This window comes from Trichosurus vulpecula, chromosome 4, assembly GCF_011100635.1.
Source record: "Trichosurus vulpecula isolate mTriVul1 chromosome 4, mTriVul1.pri, whole genome shotgun sequence".
NCBI classification, from domain to species: domain Eukaryota; kingdom Metazoa; phylum Chordata; class Mammalia; order Diprotodontia; family Phalangeridae; genus Trichosurus; species Trichosurus vulpecula.
In genome coordinates, this window is record NC_050576.1 from 75,640,155 (window position 1) to 75,663,769 (window position 23,615).

A 23,615-nucleotide genomic window follows, 5' to 3' on the forward strand; every position below is an offset into this window, starting at 1 on the left:
ATTGTCTGTTCCTTTGTCTGCTACTTCTGTAAATTGGATCTTTGAGTGATTTCTCAGTACAATTATAGAAGAATGAACAAGGATACAAATCTCTACTTTGACTGTATTTCAGAAGTCCTGGGAACTGTAAATTAAAATGTATGCCACATGAAAGCGCCTTTATTATATCAACTGTATCTCTGAAATTATTTAGTGATGACTTTCCTACAGTACTTAAATTACAATACTCAATAATTCTTATCCCACCATGTTAGTATCTTTGAATATCTAAAAACATTTCCTCAGACTTCATAATCCATTAATTCAGTCTGTAAACATTTGCTAATCACCTACTAAGTGCAACATACTGTGCTAGACATGGAGAAGTATTAAAGGATGACAGTCTCTGGTGACAGTCTGATTAGATTAACCTTTGAAGGCCTTCTTACTTGGTGTAAAACCTTCCAAAGGTCCACTCTACCTATGTAGTCTTTAAAAACCAGAATTCATCCCTCCATGAGGAAGTTTTGGAATAATTTTTTTAAAAAAATATAGGAAAGTGAGTTGTTACTCTCTTTTTGTTATCTTTTTTGAAATTATAGTTTCCAGGATAGACTTTAAAATGGGAATAGTTATACTGGAAGCTTAGATGAATATTATTGATCATTCACTGGGAATTGCTCAAAAGTATAATTGAGTTCATCCACATCCAGTTACATTTTATATTTGGAATTATTTTTTGATTTTCTGTTGTTTTTTTTTCAGTGAGCACTTTATTTTACTCAATAGCGATTCAGTTAAATTTTCATGCATGTTATTTCTAACGTTGTTCAGTGGAAATAGAGCTGCTTAAGATATATCACTAAATAACATGACTGTTTTCAAGTAAACACCAGTTGAGCATATATTATCCTATTTCTTAATTTAAAGCCTGTGTAAAGTTTTTAATAAATTAGGAATTTGAAGGACTTGGGTGTTGCTACAGTTGGATAATTGCAATAAAACGATTGCATAGTTTTGTGCATTATACAGTAAGTGAACATTCCTTCTATATATCTGCCTTTGTTGAGAAACAAGCTGTGGTTCTTGCATGACAAGTTACCTATACAGCTTATTATTAGCAGAAAGATTGCCAGCTGTGTATGACAATAAGCAGTGCAACTGCTGTCTAATAGATGAGTATTTATTGGTGGAACGTGTTGGAAATCATGGTACCAGAGCTAATACAGTAATGAAATACATTGCTAATATTCAATGCAGAAAGAAACAGCTAGTGTTGTTATAATAAAGTTTAGCAGGAATGAAATAGTTAAATCTGCACTAGTTGCTGAAAACTCTAGTATTGATCAATCTACTTTAATTTTTAAAACATGACATATCCTGTCCTTAGACTTAATCCTGGTGAAATTCAGCCAAGGATTTCTCCATATGGTTCAGTGCTTCTGTTACTATTTAACGTATATCTTGTTATTTTTCCCAAAAAGCATAAGACAAATCATATGTTCTTTTCTTAGCTTGAAGTATACTTAATTCACAAGTTATATAAGCAAATTATTCGTTGCTTATAATTGTTTATATCCAGTATTAATTTTGGATTTATCAAACAGACATCTTAATAATCAGCAAGCATTTATTATGCGCTTACCATTGTGCCAAACACTGTGTTAAGCCCTAGGGATACACAGGAAAAAGCAAACACAGTGCTTGCTCTTAAGGAATTTATATTCTAATGGAGTAGATACTTGTTTTTAAATAGGTACATACAAGATAAAGAGTCTAAGTAACCTTTGAGAGGAAGGTGCTAGCAACTGTGGGGACTGGGAAGACCTCTTACAGAATGTGGTATTTGAGCTGTCTTGGAGGAAGCCAAAGAGTTTAAGAGAGAGGTGAGGAGGGGAAGAACATGCCATGCATGTAAGTGATGTTCTCCCCAAACCAAAATTTGCATTCATGAAGAGCTGGCTAGCTGTACACATACTTACAAACACATAAGCATGCATACATGTATATGTGGATTTGATTTACTTGTGGTAAGGCTGTACATGCATGTACACGGAAAACAAATGCCTTAAGTAATTATGTCCATTAGCTATAAATTTTCTACCCCAAATCTAAGTTTGGAATCAATAATATTTCTTACACCTGAAACTATTGTTTAGTAATAGAAGTATTTCCACAATTTCTAAGATTTTGTTGTTGTGAATAGAATGGTTTAAGTAACTGGTAAAATATCTAACTTCCATAATTTATTTATACGTTAATTCAAGTCAAGTCGGCTAGTTTATTGAATGTAATATGTGCTAGGCACTGTGCTGAGCACTGGGGATACATAATACAAGCAAAGAGAAAGCTCCTATTCTTAAGGAGCTTACATTCTAATGATGGAAGATAAAATATATAAGAGAACTAAAGGCAGGTGAGGTGGGGGTGGGGAGGGTGGTTAGAACGGATGTACCTGGCCGCAGTAATGAAGTCCCAACAGTCAAAAGCAGAGCCAGGAAAGTAATGGGGGCAGCAGGCCTGAGCCCTTCCTCAAAATGGAAGCTCTGGGGAGAATTCACCACTGGGAGAAGGGGGTCACAAGGGCAGAAGAATGTTCTAGGACAAGAAGACATCTGAGGAGAAGGGAACTTCCAGAGTGAGAAGGCATCTAAGATATGGTGGCAAAGTCTGGAGCATCAGAAGAGCTAATATAGGAAAGCTGGATCCTCAAAATAGAGGTTCTAGGAGGAACTCAGAGTGAATGTAAATAGCAGTTGTTTCTGCTTTGGCCAGAAATCCTTCCCCTCTTAGAATGTTTTTTTTTTGTACTAGGTAAAAGAGGCTATTCTTTGCCTCATTTCTTATCTAGCCTTAATCACTGAATGGGCTTTGCCTCAGTCAAACTCAGATCTGTTAAAGACCTTAACTTAAAAAGGCATCCAGGGCCATCTCCAGTTGTCCTGATCTATAACTGGTCACTGGACCCAGGTGGCTCTGGAGGAGAGAGTGCTAGAGAGTGTTTGGGTAAAGGTCATTGGAGGGAAAAACAGAAGTTATTTTGCCATTGGAATATACTACAGACCACCTATATAGAAAGGAGAAAGATGAGGAGTTTGGGAAACAGTTAACAATCCTAGCACTAAAGCATGACATACTAGTAAGTGGGGGGACCTCAGTTAACCAGATACTTACTGGAGCGCTCTCGCTGCTAAAAAGCAGAGCAGCTTATTAATGTCTTAACTTACTTGGTGTTTATTTTATGCTTCAAAAGGGAGAGGAACCAATAAGGGGAAATTATATTCTAGATCGGATTCTCACGAACAGGATGGAACTGGTTACTGGGATAGAAATGATAAAAACCTTGGGGAGAAATGAGCATGCCCTTTGGAATTTGTGATGGAGAGGATAGACTGGCATGCACCCAAGATTTTAGGAAAGCAGATTTCTAAGGGTTCAGGGGAAAGATAGGTAAGATCAGGATAAGTTGAGGCTAGTGAGAAAAGCTAAGTACAGCAACAAAAGGGTTTGTTTCTTTTTTTTTTAGCTATATTTGGAGAAAAAGGAGTATTAAAGAAGGAATAGTAGTACCTTTGCTTGAGATAGGTGGCATCAAGATAACTCGCAACAAAGACAAGACAGAGCTGCTCAACTTAATTCTCGATCTCTGGCTTCAAGGAGCTTTCTTTTGGGAGAAACAACATGTCCTCATATAAGTATATACAAAATAAATAGAAAGTAATGTTCTAGTGGGAAAGCCATGAACAGCCAGAGGTGTTGCCACAAAGGACCTCGACACTATGACTGTCTTTTCGGTCTTTGAAAAAGGGGCTAGACTATTCTGTTTGGTCAGAAGGCAGTCAGTACAAGTTAGAAAAAGGCTAAGTCAGTCCTGATAAGGAAAATATTCTTGACCATTCGTGCCTTCTAAAAGTAGAATTGGCTGTTTCAGGAAGTAATAGATTTCCTCACTTAAGATCTTTAAGCAAAGCCTAGATAAACACTTGTTAGCTGTGATGTCAAGAGCATTTTGACTCAGATACAGCTTAGACTAGACAGCTTCTGAAGTGCCTTCCAACTGAACTGTGATTATGTGACATATCTCAATATTTTGCATAAGAATGTCCTCTTTGATTCTTTACTAATAGCTTGATAAAGTTTTACTCTGATACCCTATTAGAACATAGGAGTAACCTTAGCTTCTCAAAGACTTTGCCATAAGTTCTAGAAGGTCCTGTCTAGTTAGAAAGGTTCTGAGTAATAGGTCCAGTAGACTGTACTTATAAGGCTGGCCTAAATCTATGGATAGCTTCATTTACAGAATGTTCACCACCAGATGAATACTTTTGGCCTTAGAAATCATGAAGACCAGAACCTAAGAATTGCAGTCTTTGTCAATGTAGAGAGTCTGCATAGTGATGAAATGACAGATCTTTTGAAGTATTGAAGTAAGATAGAAATATATACATAAAGCATTGATTAAGCACTTACTTAGCACCTGGCATGAAGATGTAAACAAGCAAGACTTCTCCTGCCCACAAGGAACTTAATTTCTAATGGGGAAAACAACACATAAAGGGGAGCTGGAAAGGGAATTGAGGGTCCTTGAGCAGCAGCAGGGTGTAGAAATGACCATGAAGTGGTGTGAAGGCCTAATCCTAGGGAAGAGAAAGGGAAGGTTCACTTCTCAGAATCCAACAATCCAGTGGGAAGAAAATGGGGGTGTTCTTGAATGAGTAGACACCATGGTATGGAGATGGCTGAGAAATGATGTGGGCAAGAGAAGGCAGAGCTTTCTCTATTAGATCCCAGGTCAGGGAAATGGTTCCTGTGGGGAGGAGATTGGAATGATGGCCAGATAAGGGATTCTTTTGGTTTCTGTCTTTCTATTCCCATCACCTTTAGCACCTTTCCATACAGTAGGCTTTTAGTAAATGCTAAATTGAATTGCAGTAAGTATTAAAGGAATAGACTTGGTTATAGTATATAATAAAAGATATCTAGAATGCTCTTTTTTCATTATGATATTTGTGATGTTACCTAATAATATGTTGATTATTACCACCTCAATCAAAATCCGCATAGAACTTAGAAGGTTTCGGCAAAAGAAAGAAAAGACAAGAAAGACAGCTAGATTTAGGATTCTCACCAAAAGGAATTCTTAGGAAGTCTAATGTGAATTGGACTGACTGATAGAATTTCTTAGATACATATTGATAAAATTTTAGTAAAAAGAGGAAAAATATTTAAAAAGCATTGGTACTGAGTAGGAAATGTAAATTGTTCTTACAAGAGAATAAACTGAAATTCTGAAATCCTAGAATTCTTCCTTTTTAAAGTACATGGACTATGCACAGGTCTCAGAAGCATGATATATTCCAAGTAAAATCAATAGTGTGTTTTTCCTCATTATTTTTATAATAACACATTAATATTAGAAAAACTAAAGGCATATTTCCTACCCCATCTATTTTACTCTGTCAGCTCCTTTCCTTGTCTTTTCCTACCTCTTCTCCCAGTTTCTCCTTTTTCTCATTACTCTCTCCTTTCCATTTGCTTCTCTTTCCTTCTTTCCTCCTTATTTTGTTCAATGTCTTTCCCTTTTGCTCCAACAAGAGCCCAGTCTGCAGATATACCTTTGACTGGATCAGTATCAGGGGAAGTGCTATGAAGGAGGATCTTTGTTCTAGACTGCCCTCACTTAATCACATGTTGGTGCCCTAAGACTGAGTCAGACTCTCTTTTCCTAATGCAGGCTGATGCTACGCTCCCAACTATGTTACTCCCTTTGGATCTTGTCCTTACATTTCTCTTTGCTAGAGGGGTCATAGATTTAGGGCTGGAAGGGAACTCAGAGACCATTTGGTATAACTCTCCCTTTTGTCAGAAGGGAAAGACCCAGAGAGGTAAAATTGTCTAAGGTTACACAGTGACAGCTGGAATGTGAACCCAGGCCCTCCAATTCCATGTCTGCCCCTCTCTTCCTGGTACCACATTGCTTAAGGATAGATTTAACCCCCTGAGTTTGGGAAGCTCTTTTTAAAAACACTGATATGAACCTATATGGGAGAGTGGGGTGTAATAGGGTTCTTTGTAAGGAACAGATCTGAGCTTAGGGCAGACCTTAAGTGGTAGTTTTGAACAAAATTAGATTCCCACAGAGCTTGCTTCAGTTCAAACCCATATCCATACAAACCAAATAAACCTAGCACAATCTAAATTCAGAGCCTATCATGCATGATTGGTTAACAAATTGGAGATTTTTGTAAATCAGCACTTTCACTCGGAGTGAACCTGTTTTGGCCTACCATCTGGCTTTCTTAGTGTGCTTACCAGAACAGGGGCTCATGTATAGAACAAAACTTTGTGAGCATTTAGACAGAGAGCTATTGTGTTGAAATCTATCAACTACAAAAAGTAACAGAGGCTAAACACTGTATACCATAAGCACCCAATATTCACTCAAGATCTCTCCAAGGCATATTCTTGCCATCTCTATAGCTTACACCCAGCCTCAATTATAAAAGTCGGTAGAACAAATGAAGTGAAAGAGAAAAAGAAAAAGCCAAGCTTGATGGGAGATGCCCATAGACAACTGGGCAGAACAAAGCCAAGTATAAGATCGCAAAGTATGATAGAGTTAGAAGTATGAATACTACTAGTTTAAGTACCCTGCTGCAGAATCTTTAGAGTAAAGAAAGTGGTGCAAGTGGTTAGGAGATGGAAGTCCATTTCCTGTTGTACGAGGAATAGGTCTGCCATGCTAGGGACAAAGGTGCCTGTCTCTTTTATCTCACATAAAACTGACCAAAATAGCCTTCTAAACCATAGGTATGCAAGGTCTTTTGAACATTTGGCATGCCAAGGTACTAGAATGACACCCATTCTACCAAAATGTCAAGTGTCCGTTTTCTGATAGTGAATAGTTTTCTACAAAATCATAATGTCCCATAACCAGCATGTGGGGGCAGCTTTTACAAGGCAGTTTCATAAAGAATGCTAGGGATCCTCATCAGCGTAGCCATGCTGACTCTTGCTGGCATCAGTGTAAGATTCTTCCATATCCCTTCCCCTTCTTGTCTGGGCACGGAGGAAATTTGTTTCCATCGGGGACAGGAGAGGATTTTCTGGAATAAAGTCATGAGGCAGACACCAACCAAAAGACCCCCTGCAGAGTTTCACAGTGATCTTATATGATAGCACAGCATCATGGACGTCAAGGAACCCCAGAGGGTTTCCACTGCTCCAGCCTATTGGACTGAAGCCTCCTCTATGGCGCAGTGGAGGAGTCCTCTCCAGTAAGGGGGAGGAGCCCTCCACCTCTATTCCGTTTTGAGAGTGCTCTTATTTCATTTAAATTTCATGACATCCAGTCATGACAGCCCTTCTTCTCTTTGTTTCCTTCAGCTTCTCACTCTGACTCTCTTCACCTTTTCTTTCCTTCTCACAGTTGCCCATATAACTCACTTTTGAGCCATTCTGTCGAATCAGCCAACTGTTACCAGGTATTCATGTTTGTCTGTGATTGGTTTAGCAGCCAAGCCAATCATCTGCTGCACGATATGACAGACATGAATTAAAGAATTAAAGATATGATGATTTTTCATGTTTCCATGTTTGTGTTTTTTTTCTTCTCCCAGTTCCGAGTGTTCACAGCCCCCTTCCATAAGGTAGGCTTTGCTGATTTCTGGCTGGCCGATCAGCTGAACAGCCTGACAGTGTTACTTTTGGACCTGGAATATATGATCTGCTTCTACAGCTTTGAGCTCAAATGGGATGAAAGCAAAGGCCTGTTGCCAGATAAAATGGGAGGTAGGGGAAAAATATGCATCCACACTTGAGACTAAACTTCCCCCAAAATGTTGGGAATGTTGATTAGAAATTGTTATGCCCTGGTGAAAACATGATTTCAAAAACTCAAACATTTTGTATTTCTTTTTTGCATTCATACTCACCTGATATAATCTAGCTTTTAAATTTTGTGTTGTAATAATTATAGCTCATATATAATGCTTTACACAATTTATAAAATATTTTCTGTGCGTTCTCTCTCTAAGGCTTTTCAGTAGCCCTATGAGTTAGGTAATGCAAATACAACTGATTATTCTTATTTATTATTATCATTGTTATTACCTAACAGACAAGAAAACTAAGATTCAGAAACGTGAAGTATAAGGGACAGGGCCATGATTCAAACCCAGATCTTTTGACCCCATGGGTGGTCTAAATTTAATCTATTTACTAGGAGACTTTGTAATTACACTCTAAGAACAGTGAAAAACAGACCGGCAGATTGTCACCATGTCTTTCAGTTTTTATTGCAACTGAACTTTCGCAAGACAATCACTTTTCATCCTTGCGTTGCTTCCTGCTTCATTTTGGTGAGACATCATGCTAAGCTAATTAAAAAAAATGCTCAGATTGAGAGTTAGGAACAGTGCTTTGAAGAAGTGGTTATTGTTTTTGTTTTTTAAAGAAACTTCTGGTTATCAAATAAACTAGTTGCCTCTGCAGTTCTAGATAGACAAGCCTATACCTTTAACATACTCCAAAGGAAGACTTGATTTGAGAATAGGAGGCTAGAGAAAAAATGAGAAATCAGAGCTTTCCAACAGCCTTTCTCCCCTTGTTCCCGCTTTGAACTAGCTGACCACTAAAAAGTTTGATGATAAAACTGTTACAGAGAAGGAGATAGTCTGAGGACTCATCACTCCTCATTTTATAGGACTGCTGCTAGCAGTGGTTATGCTAAGAGGCCAGGTAATGGAAGCGTGAAGCACCAATTTCAGTTTCACAGTTATGTAGCATGACTAAATTTCATTTTGTTGTATTGTAGAGAGCAATAAGCTAATTTCCTCTTCTAGAAAACATAAAAAGACTGAGACAGAATGGGATTATAGAAAAGAAAAACATAAAATTTGTGATTTGTTTCTTCCTTTGAAATCTCCACAGGATCAGATATTTGCCACTCATACAGCTATGGAGTGCGAGCCATTGTTCAGTGCATTCCAGCTTATCTGCGATTCGTCCAGTGCCTGCGCCGGTACCGAGACACAAGAAGGGCCTTTCCTCACTTAGCTAATGCTGGCAAATACTCCACAACTTTCTTCGTGGTGACATTTGCAGCCCTTTACAGAACGCATACAGGTATTACATTGATTATGAAGATGTTTTGAAAACCTTGATCTTTTTTCTTATTCTGACACTGTATCCATTTGTTATGGTTCTCTCTCATTAAGATTCCAGTTGCTCAGGTTATTCTCCTGTGGGCTCTGGTGATGTTCTTATCTGCTTTGTCCTTCCAAGTTATCCTAGTATTCAGTAACACGTAATTACTGAGTGAAAAGAGGCAAATCAGCAACTCAGAATGGGAATAACTCTTGAATAAATGAGAGGTCTCACTTTATATGCACTAGGTACTATGCTGTGACACTTTGGCATTCCATTTGCCTCAGTCAGATTCTCTGCTCTTTATTGAAGCCAGGAGAGAAAAGTAAAATTGCCTAGGAAGAGTCCCCTTTGGCTGTCATGTGTATTTTTATCTCTCTCTCTTTCCAGTGCTGGAGATTGTTTCCAGCCCATTTAACTGCAAATTGAGCTCTCTGATCCCTCTAGTTTCCTATCTCCGTGAAAACCACAGTTATTAGCTGATTTGTTCTTGTGTTGTAAAGGGGGGAAAGCTTTTAACTTGAAAGCTGCATGCAATCACTATGATTTTTTTAACCTTTTCCCAAGTATTGTCAGTTCAAAGGCTTCCTCCATTTCACTCAAAAATATACCTTCTTTGTCTACAGAAATCAACATTTGCCCATATGCAATAGGTTAAGTTTTCACCTGCAGGTTATAAAAGGTATTTGAAAAATAACGATAGCTAACTTTTATATATAGTTTTAAGGTTTGTAAAACACTTCACTGATGTTATCTCATTGGATCTTCACAACAACCCCAGGAGGTAGATGCCATTATTTTCATCGTTTTACAGATGATGACTCACCCAGGGTCGTACAACTAATAAGTGTCTGAGGCTGGATTTGAACTCAGGTCTTCCTCATTCCGGGCCGGAAGCTTTATCCACTGCACTCTCAGCTGCTTTTAATTATTTTGGGGAGATGGTTTCTTTGAGAGTATTTTAAGCTACTCAGCTGGCATTTCAAAGATGTCTTATGATATATAGAAAACTGGGAGGTTACATTTATTGATATAAGCTATAAATTTAGGCCAGCAGAGAAAATAATAGAATATATTTCATGGTTGTAAGGAACTTCAGAGGTTACTTACTGAAGCCTAAATCCCTTCTCCTCTCTGCATATCTATCTATAGATAAAGATGTCTATCTCAAGATAGATCTCTAGAGCTATTTGTACTTTCTAGATATCTGTGCAGATATCTATTTCCATCTATAGATAGATATATAAATAGTATCCTTCATTTGAAAACCTCTGGTATTAGGGAACTCTACCTCTCAAGGTAGCCAGTTTCCTTGTTCTTTTTTCTTTTTTTAAACAATTCTAATGGCTAGGAAGTTCTTTCTTGTGTTATGCTGAAATCTGTCTCTTTGTAAACATTGGTCCATAGGCTTATATTCTGAACCAAGCAAAATAAGTTTAATTCTTCTCCTATATATATCAAATTCTTCCAAATACTTAAAGACAATAATCAAGTAAGTTCAGTTCAGCAACAGCTTACTAAGCTTGTACCATTTGCAGAGCATTTTGCTGTGTTGAAGGATATAGCAAGTTTACATAAGAAGATCCACCTCTACTCTCAAGGACATTACAGTCAAGTCACAGGATCGAGCAGAATATGTAAAAGGCATAGGATTAAAGATTTACAAATGGAAGAGACCATAGCAGTGATCTAGTTCTACCCCCTCAATCTATAGGTGAGGACACTGAGACCAGAGGACTTAAGTGACTAGCTTGTCTGTATGTGTATATTTGTTTGCAGGTTGTCTCCCCCATTAGATTGTAAGCTCCTTGAGGGCAGACACTGACTTTCGCCTCTTTTTGTATCCCTGGCACTTAGCACAGTACCTGGCACATAATAGGCATTTAATAGTTGTTTACTGATTGATTGCCCAAGTTCTTATAGATAGTAGGTGACCAGGGTGGGGCAGAGTTCCCCTGACTCCAAATCTAGTATTATTTACACTGTGGGAGGATGTGACACCTGCCTAGAAAACAATAAAATTAAATTAAAATAAGGCTTATTTCTGTGGCTAGCATTTTATGGTTTACTGAGTACTTTTCTTACAATATCCCTGTAAGGTAGGTATGGCAACATTATCCCATTTTACACATGAGAAAACTGAGGCCTAGAGAGGGTAAATGAATTGCCCAGAATAGGCTTCAGGTCTTCTGACACCCAAACTGATATTCTTTCCACTGCACCAGCACAAGTGCATTATTTAGACTAAAATGAAGTTTTGGAAATCTGAGTGGGAGGAAAGTTGCTTCTAGCTAAAGGGTGAAAGGATGGTCCATAGAGGAAATGATGTTTGAGTTAGACTTTAAAGGTCAGACTAGGATTTTAAGCAGAGGGAGAAAGAGAAACAGGGAAAGGAAAGTTCAGGACATGTTTGGGACAGAAGGAGAAGTCTAGATTGTCTGGAATGTAAAGTATGAGATAAATCTGTAGGGGTCAGGTAGCATCAGGTCATTGGTAATAGGGAGCCACTTAAGATTTTTTAAACATATGCATCCTGCCTTTGTTCTCTTTTCCTTTCAGTGAAGATCTGTTAAAAATCTATTGTAGTAGTCAGAATAGGTGGTGATAAGAGCTAGTGGCTATGGTGATAGGAAGGAACTGGGAGAGATGGGAAAGATGTTGTTAGAGACAGAATCCATAGGACTTGATGAAGGAAAAGAGAAGGAAGACACACCAAGGTTTCAGACATGGGAGAAAAGATAGGTGGTAGGAGGAGAAGGGTCGGAGGAGGAGGTGAGAAACTAACACCTAGTGCTCTTCGAGGTAGGTGCTGTTATCTTCATTTTGCAGACAGGAAACTCAGGCTGAAAAAGGTTAAATGACTTGCCCTAGGTCATACCTGATAGGTTGCTGAGGCAGGAATTTTAACTCTGATCTTATGGACTCCAAGTCCATATGGACTCTGTCCACTATGTCACCTTACTGCCTCTGACCACCAATAAACATAGTGAGTTCAGAAGGTACTTGCAGGTGGAGATATCTAGACATTAATGAGCTGTTCCTGGAAAGGCATCCTATAGGCAGTTTGAGCTGTGAGTCTTTGTTTTTGTTTTCTTTTCTGAAAGCTGAGAGCTTTCACTTTCACTTCAGTTATGATCATCAGAAAATGATATCAGAAAATCATTGTATTTTGAAATATACATCAGCTCCCTACATGTTTGAAATCATTTTTCTCCTCACTGAGAAATAATTTCCTATTTAAAATTTTTAAAATCATTTTAAAAATAATTTTCTGAAGGAAATGTTAAGTGGCATATTGAACTGAGTCCTAGGCTACTTGTTAAAAAAAAAAGAAAAGAATTGAGTTCAAATCCTGCCTCATACACTTATTGGCTTTGTGACCCTCAAATCACTTAAACTTCTCTCAGCCTCTGTTTATTCATATGTAAAATGACTTGATATCCTCTAGAGGTTTCTTCCATCTTTAACTCCTTCATCTGTGATCTGAAGAATTTTCATGTATACAAAAAAGTGGTTTAGATTTTACTAATTTACTTTGGAAATCTAGAGAAAGTCAGTTTATTAACTATAACAAGAAAGATGCTTTGACAACCAGAAGCCCTCTGGTTGTCTTTCTTTGCTCTTCGTAGGATATAGATTGCCTTATTCTATAATGCCTGGAGGTTACATTTAGAGGAGGTGTTCATTATGTTGAGTCTTGTTATCTGAATCAAATTCATTTTAGAGGTCTGGTAGGAATTATTGAAACAAAGTTTCAAACCTTCTCTGGAATAAATCTTAGCCACTCTTCATAGCTATTCATTTTTCAAATTAAGCCTTCACAGGTTCTGTTGTGAACAAAAGTCTTTCCCATCAGGGAGGAATTTTACTCTTTGGCTCTAGCATTCCACTTCAGATGATCTCATTTCAAATTCCAGGATCTCACAGTGAACCAGAGGAGATCAGACCAGAGTCAGAGGTTCCACACCTCCTTTAGTTATCTAGTCAAATACACACAAACCATAACTGCAGCATACTGCTTAATATTAATGTTTTACCAGGTAATTTTAGCCTTTTATGTGAAATAAAAAACATCTTTTAAATGTGATTTTCCTATAGGTTTGCTATGTCTAGAAGAATACATCTCCAAATTTTATAATGAAAGTCAAGAGAAAATTAACTGTCAAAAATTGTAGACAGTTTCAGAAATATTTGAGGATAATTTTTCATTTTCACATGTCACAAGTCCTTTCATTTTAAAATACTTTAAAAATATTTCATCAATCAGGTATTTCCAATGTGCTACCTTTTAAAAAAAAATTGCTCCACCACCAGGCCTGATGGCACACACATAACCTTTGCCTGTGGATTAGCAAATGGGGTAGATCTTGTGGGCTTTGTATGTTGGGTGTCTTCACTAAGTCCTGCATTGGTGTGATGGCCCACAGGAGAGGTAGGCCCCTGTACTACTGGGGGAGGAATGAGCCAGCTAAATTGGAAACAGAGCAGATCCAAGCTCACCTGCCTGTCAGTGGTGGGATTAGGCTTCCAGCCTGGTTAGATGGGGAGATTCTTTTAAAAAACAAAAATAGACAACTTCTGTGGTGGTGTTTCTGATGGCCTAGATTACTGAATCAGCATACTTAGATCTCCCTACTTCCGTTCTGTCCCACTGGTGTTTAAAGTCCTCCTTAATCTCCCTCCAACCAAAGAGAAATCACCAAGAACTGTATAACTCTCCTTTGAGGCTCTGCCTATTTAATGTCAAGGGAAACACTCCAGACTTTCTAGAAGGGGAACACAGAATGGTGGTTTCTCTTTGGCAAGGAATTACACACGTAATTCCTATTAAGATGATATAGGAGGTAAAATATCCCTGTTCACACCTTAGTGTTGGCTAAGAAATCTAATCCTAGCTCTATTCCTGTGTATCCCTCCTGAAAGTTTCATGGTCATAGAGACCGTGATGTAGCAGCTGATGGAGAAGGGGTGGAGGAAGCTTTTCAAGTGAATGCAAGTGTCTGAAATTGAGGGTGCTGAAATGAGTTTCCCCATTTCCTGGAAGGGAAGATGGGATAATATGAAAGACTTATTTATTCCTAGGATTAAAGTAGTTGACTTATTGCCCTCGCCATTCTGCCAACCATTGCAGGGCAGAAAAATGGCAGTGGGTTGGTAAGAGAGCAGTTAAAGACCTAATGATCCTCACTTGATCCTATCATTTCTGTTACTTATTGTCCTTTCTTTTTTCTAATAAATTTGAGAAAGCCATTCATATTCATTGCTTTCCCTTCTTCTCTTATTCAATTCTTTTTTTTTGCCATTGACTTTTTTAAAAAGAAATTTATATATTTTTTCCAATTACATGTAAAAACAACTTTAATTATTTGTTTTTATTTTTAAATTTGGGTTCCAAATCCTCTCCCACCATTGCTCCCCTTCCTCCTTGAGAAGGTGGGTACTTTGATTATATAGATTATACGTATGCAGTCACAGAAAACATATTTCTATGTTAGCCACGTTGTGAAAGAAAACACAGACAAGAAAAATAAAGTTTTTAAAAGTATACTTCCTTCATTCAGATTCCATCAGTTCTTGCTCTAGAGGTATTTTTCATCTTAAGTCCTTTGGAATTGTCTTGATCATTGTACAATGTTGCTATTGTATATAATGTTTTCCTGGTTCTGCTCACTTCGGTTTGTATTAGTTCATATAAGTCTTTCCAGGTTTTTATGAAAGCATCTCGCTCATCCTTTCTTATTGCACAATAGTATTCTGTCACAATCATATACCACAACTTGTTCAGCTATTCTCCATGGACATCCCCTCAATTTCCAATTCTTTGCTGTCACAAAAAGAGTTGCTATAAATATTTTTGTGTATAGAGGTCCTTTTCCTTTTTCTTTTTTTTTTAACTTCTCTGGGATACAGATCTAGTAGTGGTATTGCTGGGTCAGAGGTATCCACAGTTTCATAGCAACTTTGGGCATAGTTCCAAATTGTTTTCCAAAGTAGTTGGATCCGTTCACAGCACAGTTCTACCAACAGTGCATTAATGTCCCAATATTTCCACATCCCCTCCAATATTTGTCATTTCCCTTTTCTGTCATATTAGCCAATCTTATAGGTGTGAGGTGGTACATTAGAGTTGTTTAATTTTCATTTCTCTTGATTTCTTCTTCTGAAAACTTCCTGTTTATATCCTTTGACCATTTATCACTTGGGGAATGACTCATGTTCTTATATATTTAACTCAATTCTCTATGTTTAAGAAAATGAGACCTTTATCAGAGAAACTTGCTGTAAATTTTTTTCCCCAGTTTTTTACTTTCCTTCTAATCTTGGCTGCATTGGATTTGTTTGTGTAAAAACTTTTAAATTTAATGTAATCAAAATTATCCATTTTATATCCTGTAATGCTCAGTTTCTTTTTTCTCTTGTATTGTCATAAATTCTTCCATTATCCATGGATCTGACAGGTAAGATATTCCATGCTCCCCCAATTTGCTTGCCTGTTAAGTCTAAATTATGAACCCATTTTGACCTTATCTTGGTATACAGTGTGAGATGCTGGTGTATTCCTACCTAGTTTCTGCCAAACTGCTTTCCAGTTTTCCTAGCAATTTTTGTCAAATAATGGGCTCTTATCCCAAAAGCTTGGATCTTTGAGTTTATCAAACACTAGACTACTGTGTCATTCGCTACTGTGTATTGTATAACTAATCTATTCCACTCTCTTACCCAATTCTAAACACTGCATAATCTGACTTCCAACTTCATCATTCAACTGAAACTTCCCTCTTCAGAGTTACTAGTGATCTCTGAATTGACAAATCTAATGGCCTTTTCTTAATTCTCCTCCTTATTGACCCCTATGCAGCATCTGACATTGTAGGTCACCCTCTTCTTCTCTATATTTTATCTTCTATGTTTTTGTGATTGTGTTCTCCTGTCTTTCCTACAGCTCCTTTACTGGTTCTTTTTCCATGTCATGCCCTCTAAACATGGGTGTCCCCAAAAGTCTGTCCTGGGCCCTCTTTTTCCTCTATATTGTCTCACTGTGTGACCTCAGCAACTTCCTTGAGTTCAGTTGTCATCTTTATGCAGTTGATTCTCAAATGTGTCTATTCAGCCCTAGCCTCTTTCCTGAGCATCCCTGACTGCATTTCAAACTCATCATGTTCAAAACAGAACATTTCCCCCAAATCCTCCCCTCTTTCTAACTTCTCTATTATTGTCAAGGGGACCACCATTCTTCCAGTCTCCCAGACCTGTAACCTCAGGGTCATTCTTGACTCCTCACTCTCAGTTATTCCATGTATATAATCTGTTGCAGATCTTGTCGATTCTGCCTTCACAGCATCTCATAATTCCTTTTCTCTCCACTCACACATCACTAGTTCAAGGTGTTATCACTGGCACAATTAAGAGATACTTGTTGACTCACTGGTGAATTAAATGGAAGCTTAATAGAGACTAAAAGTTAACTGATTTGCCCAGGGTCACAGAGGCAGTACTTGTCAGAGCCACTTCAAATCCATTGCTCTTTCAACAGTTCAGTTAAATTCTGTAGTCATTTATTAAGTGCCTAGTATGTGCAAGATTCTCTGCTAGACACTAGGGACACAAAGATAAAAATGAAACTAGCCTTGCTCCTGAAAAACTCCAGTTTGATTAGGGAGAGATGTGTCTGAGAATAAGGAAAAGAAAGGTCATTTAGGAAGGGAGATAGCAGTGCTAACTGGAGGTGGGAAAGATTTTCTTGGAGGATGTAGCACCTAAGCTAAATCTTAAATAGAGATAAGGACACTTAGGGGCAGAGTTGACAAAAGAATGCACTTTATCATGGAAAAATGGAGATTAAAAGTTGAGGTTGGAGAACTAGTAGTCACAGCACTACTCGTCATGTTTTAACCCAAACAAATCTTTCATGATGGATGTGATGGAGTGTGGGAGATGCTTTGGGTAAGAGAAGCTTTCCTAGTGCCCCTTGGCTTGTGTGGCTCGTCTATTCCACACACAATTAAGGGGAGAGGGCAGTCTTTGTGTCCTTTAGTTCTCACCCAAACCAGAAAGAGGAGCTGGCCAGTGTTTTTCTCTACCGCCAACTTTCCGTCTTACACCAGGCCCATTTTTAACACCTCAATTAAGCGATAAGGGAAAAGAGACTTTTACTTCGAAGTGGAAATGACCACCCTAACTTTCTCTACCAATTGGAGAAGCTGAGTACTAAAAAATACTGATGCTATAGAAGTAGAAAATCCTATCCACCTGAGGCCCCGTACGTTGCTTATTCAGGGATTTTCAAATAAGCTTAAATCTTTGTTTTAGAGGATCCAGCTCAGCTTTGTTTTTTAAATTGTCTCCCTGTATCCCCTCTCCCACCCCCAGCCAGTGATCCCAGAAATGCACTGCGGTGATTTTGTAGGCCCTCTCCAGCAGCAGCTGGCTTTCTTTGCTTTAAAATCGCATCCTACACACTATGAGTGCTCAATGAATTGTCGTTTGTCTTTGTTCTAGGTTTCTTCCCCACTAGGCTCCCAGGGAATAAAATATCCTTTACCTTAGAACACAGCCCAAGGACCTAAGTCTGTGCTAAGTGGATCCTCCTTGATCTGGGGTTGTATTGCTTGGGAGTTAGGATGGGATTAGAATCCAACCAGAGGACCTCAGCTTCCAGCATAGCTAATTCCCCCTCAAATCACTAACTAAAATCTGTAGTCTTCAGTCTTTGAATTCATAGCTGTCCTGTAGTGGAGTTATTTGCTAGTAGAACACGATGTTAGATTTAAAAAATCATCTAATAGTGTAACAAAAAATTAAAGGATATACCAATTATTTGTACCTTATGTATGAAATGTGTGTGAAATACTTTTCATTTTCTGTTTTTTGTGGTTTTTTTTTAATTTAAACTATACCAAAAACTTGAAATTAAACAGAAAAATTGATTTGTCAGGTTACTATTTGCATTTATTGGTAGTAATATTGAGTTAGATAAAAATCTGGTATAGCTGCTGTTACAGCTTAATTTCTATTTGTTTCTCTTAGACAGTAAGTAATCAGAAAAACTGTATTAGGAAACACTGAGTTTAGATATCTGTAGATCTAAGACAGTAGGTTTTTTGTGATTACTGATGTAGATATTTTTCCATCAAATTAGGAGTACACTGTAAAAGTGGAGTTTTATAAGAAAAAAAGGAGTTAGAGTCTATAGAGGAACCTTGCTTTACAGAGCCAGTGACCTTGGTCTTTTCTGAGAACAGGCTGCGACAGTTGCCATGGTAACAGCATTGTTGGGGGCATTTTCATGATTGTTTCAAAGGTTATTTTTCATGTTATGTTATGTCAATCACTGTATGATTTATAAGAATGGAGAGTATCATATTAATTCTGTGCCTCTGGATCATATATACAAAAAAAGAGTATAGGCAGCCTCCTCCTAGAAGATTAAGTGTAGAACGTTAATAAGCAGTCTTTACTTTTTGTGTTAAAAGTGAAACGTACCACAAAAATTTCAGCAAAATCTTTAGCTCATCAGCTGGAGTCCATATTTTAAGTATTGAGATTTCAATGCAAAGATGAATTTGAAGCATGTGCCAAAAGGTTTGGGTTTTTTTTTGTTTTGGGGGGTTTTTTTTGGACTAGAGGAAAAGGGATAAGTACCCACTAAGAGCTGACCATTATGAAAAGGCCATTGTGCAGTCCTTGGAGATTCTTGGCTCTGCCATCTAAGAAAAAGAACCAGGGAGAGCCCATATGGAGATCAAATAATAGAACAAGCTATTGTGCTCTAATTTCTAACCTGTCAAGGCAAATGATATTTTATTAGAATTTTCCAGTTTTTTATGATAGATTCTAACCTCTCCTTTCAAATTATTTCATAATTCTTTTGTAGATTTAGCTGTTTGTTGCTCTCTGTGTAGAACAAATCTTCACAATTATTTTTCATTTTGCTTAAGGCTTTTATTAGGTACCTGCTATTAACCTAAGAATGTGGTTTTACTCTTTAAAACACTAGGAAAAATAATATTTTATTTTATATTAGGATATTTTCTCCCAGTATCTAACTCTGATATAGTTGTCCTTGTTCAAAATTCCCTTGGGACCATTGTAGCAGAATTCTCAGTTGTTTGAATTACTGTTCATTTTTCTGGATCACTAAGTCCTTCCTCTCTGGAATACAGCCAGTCTGTTACCCTACTTCCATACCATATAATATGCCAAACTTTCACACTATTTTGTTTTTGAATGAGTTAGAAATGCTAATTGTACTTTGACTTTATGGTAGAAAAATTTTCATATTCTTCATGCTCTTTTAGAGTTAAATTTCTTTTTAGATATAAAAAAGTCACAACTTCAGAAAATTTAGCTAGGTCATTAATTTTATAATGAACTAATTATTAATATAATCTGAGTCTTTAGCCTTTACATGATTTACCCTGATAAAATTATTTTAAGGAAAATACCAAAAAAAATGAGATTTTTTTTCTAATTGCTTAATGATTTTTAAAAATGGTTTCCATTTGAAAAATTTTGTTTCAGTACTTTTTCTACTTATAGTTGATATAAATATTCAAAATGGGATTCAGGTCTTCCTTCTGGCTCCTTAAGGGTGTGTGACCCTGGGCAAGTCACCTAACCTCTTACTCTTCTAAGCTTCTCAGTCTTAAGGCTATAAGCTGGAGAAAAGGTACTGACCTGCATTGGTAGAAGGAGTTTCAACACCCTGGAATTCTTTATGTAGGTGAAATCAAAGGTCTAGTCTCTATCCTTATCTTTTTAAAAATAACACAGATTCTCTCAGCCAGATAACATCTTGGGTGCCTTTTCTTTAGTCATTTTTGTTTTTAAAACTGGTTTTACAACTAACAGCTGATGTTTAACATTTCCATGTAGGTTTTGTTTTTCTTTAAGATACTCATGTGCATAATGGACAGTATATGTTTATACGGTACAGTTGTAATGAGGGATAGAAAAGAGAAAGGGGTGATTTTTGTGTTGTCTGAAATAAGTGTAGCTATAGATTGATTATGACTACGACATATGGAAGAGTTTGTCCAGGGAACCAATTATGGAGAATTTTTAAATTGTTTCTTTATGAAATACTTTTATAGTTTTTCTTATTGCCTATCTTAAATTTTATATTACATTTAAGTTGTCATAATCAGTAAAAGTTATGATTATCAAACTATTATTGATAGATTTTATAAGCATAATGAAGGGACTATTTATTTTTAAAAGTAGTTTCCCCCAATATCCTCTCCTTTCCCAGAGAGTCTTCTCCAATAACAAATAATATTTTTAAGACAAGAAAAAGAAGAGGAAAAATTTAGCACAATTGATCAATACATTGAAAAAGACCAAAAACATGCTGTACCTGTGGACCTTACAACCTCCATGAAGGAGTGGGTTTTGGAGCATCCTTTCATTTCTCTTAAGCCATGCTTGATCTTTATAGTTTTATAACATTCACTTTGTGTGTGGGGTGGGAATGGGGAGCATCTTTTCCATTTACATTGTAGTTGTTGTGTATATTGTTTGCTTGGCTCCACTTACTTTCTTCTGTGTCAGTCTATGTAGATTTTTCCACGCTTCTCTGTATTCATTGCATTCATAATTTCTTACAGCACAGTAACATGATACTACATTCATGTACTACAATTTGTTTAGCGTTTTCAAATTGATGAGCATGCACTTTGTTTCTAACTTTTTGCTATCAAAAAAAGTGCTGGTATAAATGTTTTGATGCATATGAAGACTTTATTATCAATGGCCTCTTAAGTATAATCCCAGTAATGGAATTCTCTTGGATTAAAGGGTATGGACATTTTGGTCACTCTGTTTGCATGATTCCAAATTGTTTTCCAAAATGGTTAAACCAATTCAGTGCAAACAATGCAACAGTGTACATGTCTTCCCAGAGCTCCTCTAATATCGACTATTGTCATCTTTGCCAATTTGCAGACAGTGAGGTAGAATGTCAAGGTTTTGATTTTCATTTTGCTTGAATGATTTGAAGCACTCTTTTATGTGGTTCTTAATACTTGGAAATTATTTTGAAAACTAGTCATATTCTTTGACCGCTTATCTGTTAGGCAATGGCTATTTGACATACACACATACTCACATATCTGTTAATTGTTTATATATCTTGGATACCAAACCCTTATCAAAGAAATTTCATAAGATTTTTTCATCCCATTTAGCTTCTTCCTTTCTTATCCTAGGAACATTAATTTTGTCTTTGCAGAAGCTTTTACTTTCATGTAATGAAAGTTATCTATTTTATCTTTTGGAATTGCCTGTGTCCCTTGTTAGGTTAGGAATATATCTCTTACCCATAGCTATGAGATGTATGGTCTGCTTCTTTTCTGGACTTTTTTTGGTAGCATGATCTTTAATATTAAGATCACATATCCATTTAGAATGCATTGTAGAATATGGTATAAAGTCTTTTTTTTAATATTTTTTTTTTGGAGAGGGAAGGCAGGCCAGTTGGGGTTAAGTGACTTGCCCAAGGTCACACAGCTAGTAAGTGTGTCAAGTGTCTGAGGTCACATTTGAACTCAGGTCCTCCTGACTCCAGGGCTGGTGCTGTACTCACTGCGTCACCTAGCTGCCCCTATGGTATAAAGTCTTAGTCAAAGCCTAATTTCTGCCAGACTGCTTTCCAGTTTTCCCAGCAGTTTTTTTTTTAATCAAATAATGAATGTTTGGAGTAATTTATGCTTTCTGCTTTATCAAATACTGGGATGAGTTCCTTTTTTCTCTTATTCTGCATGAAGTGAATATTTCATAGTTACAAGTCATCGTTTTGGGGGGGGGGGGTAATTTTAAATACTTTTTATAATTCCTAAAGATTTTTAATAAAGAAAAGTAATCAAAAACAATTGTGCCAGTTTCCTCATCTCTAAAATAAGGGGTTTGGTCTAGATGGTTTCTGAGGTCTCTGCCTTTTCAAAATCTGTGATTTTATATGGTATTAAGTATTTGTTCAAATTTTTACTGTCTTGCTACATACAGCAAGAAGAATACAGGGTATAGTTTAGCTGTGGTACCCTTCCCTTTAGACATTTACAAAAAAAGTATATATTTCAAAATATCTGTGATTATCATTGTGGTTACTCCATCTATGTTATTCTCTTCTCCCTCTGTGGGTAAAGATCACAGTCCGTTACTGTGTCCAGTCATTGTCCATGCCCTCACAATTAGAGGATCCACTCCAAATATGGGTAGTGTTCCTCTAGAAGTTTAAACATGCCATGAGTGCCACTGTACAGCAGGCTGTCACTTTGTAACCCCTCACTCATTCATTTCCTTGATGTCTTTAGTGTTATAATACAGCCTACTTATGACCACCATCTGTCTGTTCATAGCCTCAGGCAAACAGGCATCTGCCGGCAGCCAGACCTCCATGTGCTTCAGCACAGCCCCAGGCAGACAGGTAGATGCCAGTGCTCCAGGTGCCTAATCAAACAGGCATACTCACTGGCTCCTCCCACACTTCAGTCTTACCCTGGGCAAACAGGTAGCCTCCAGAGGCCAGACCCCGATGTGCTTCAGTGCAGTCCTGGGGATACGGAGAAGCGCCCCGCCGGCCTCAGTACAAGCTAGATTCTACCACTAGGACTCCAGCTGAGCACTAGGTAAGCTGCCAGACCCCTATAACCTCGGGCAGTGCCAGCCACCCCCATCCATTCAGTGCAGCACCAGACGTAAGGGTCCCAGTGGGCCCCTCAGGGCAACATTAGCACAGTTCAGGTCAGTAACCATGGCCTGAGAAGCTGCCCATTCCACCCTGGGAGCAGAGATGAGCAAAAAACAACAAAAAAGAATCTGATCAGACAAAGTTAGTGTGGTGATGGGGAACACCAAGACACAACCTCAGAAGCAGACAAGTCCAACGTCAAGCCCCAGAGGAAAATGGGGAGTGGTCTCAAGCCCACTCTAAAAGAACTCACGGAATAGCTCAAAAAAGAGCTTAAAAATCATATACAAGAAAGAGAAATGAGAGCTGTGCAAAAGAAGACAACCGCTCAAAATGTAGAATTAGCCGAATGGAAAAGGGGGTACAGAAAAAGCTAGTTGGGGAGCACCGCTCGTTTCATGGGAAAAAACAACTGACCTAGAAAATAAATCTAGTAGAGACAATGTCAGAATCATTGGACTACCTGGAAGCCATAGTCAAAAGGAAGAGACCTGGACAGCATCTTTCAAGAAATTATCAAGGAAAACTGCCCTGTTATCCTGGACCCAGAGGGCAAAATAGGCATTGGAAAAAATGCACCCATCACCTCAGGAAAGAGATCCCAAAACAAAAACTGCAGGGAATGTTATAGTCAAATCACAGCACTATCGGGTCAAGGAAAAAATAATACAAGTGGCCAGAAAGAAACAATTCAAATATGAGAGAGCCACAAGCAGGGTTACACAGGACTTAGCGTCTACAACATTAAAGGATTGGAGGTCATGGAACTTGATATTCTGGAAGGCAAAGGAGCTAGGACTAC

At 37.7% G+C, this 23,615-nt stretch overlaps 1 protein-coding gene across 1 annotated transcript in view; it reads left to right on the top strand.

Annotated features, from left to right (window-relative positions):
* XPR1 (xenotropic and polytropic retrovirus receptor 1) overlaps positions 1–23,615 on the top strand; it is a 246,712-nt gene that overhangs the window by 168,380 nt on the left and 54,717 nt on the right. Inside the window, exons 10-11 of the mRNA XM_036754279.1 lie at positions 7,599–7,770; positions 8,911–9,105. Of these exons, the coding sequence (XP_036610174.1) occupies positions 7,599–7,770; positions 8,911–9,105 (367 nt within the window). The remainder of the gene's footprint in view (positions 1–7,598; positions 7,771–8,910; positions 9,106–23,615) is intronic.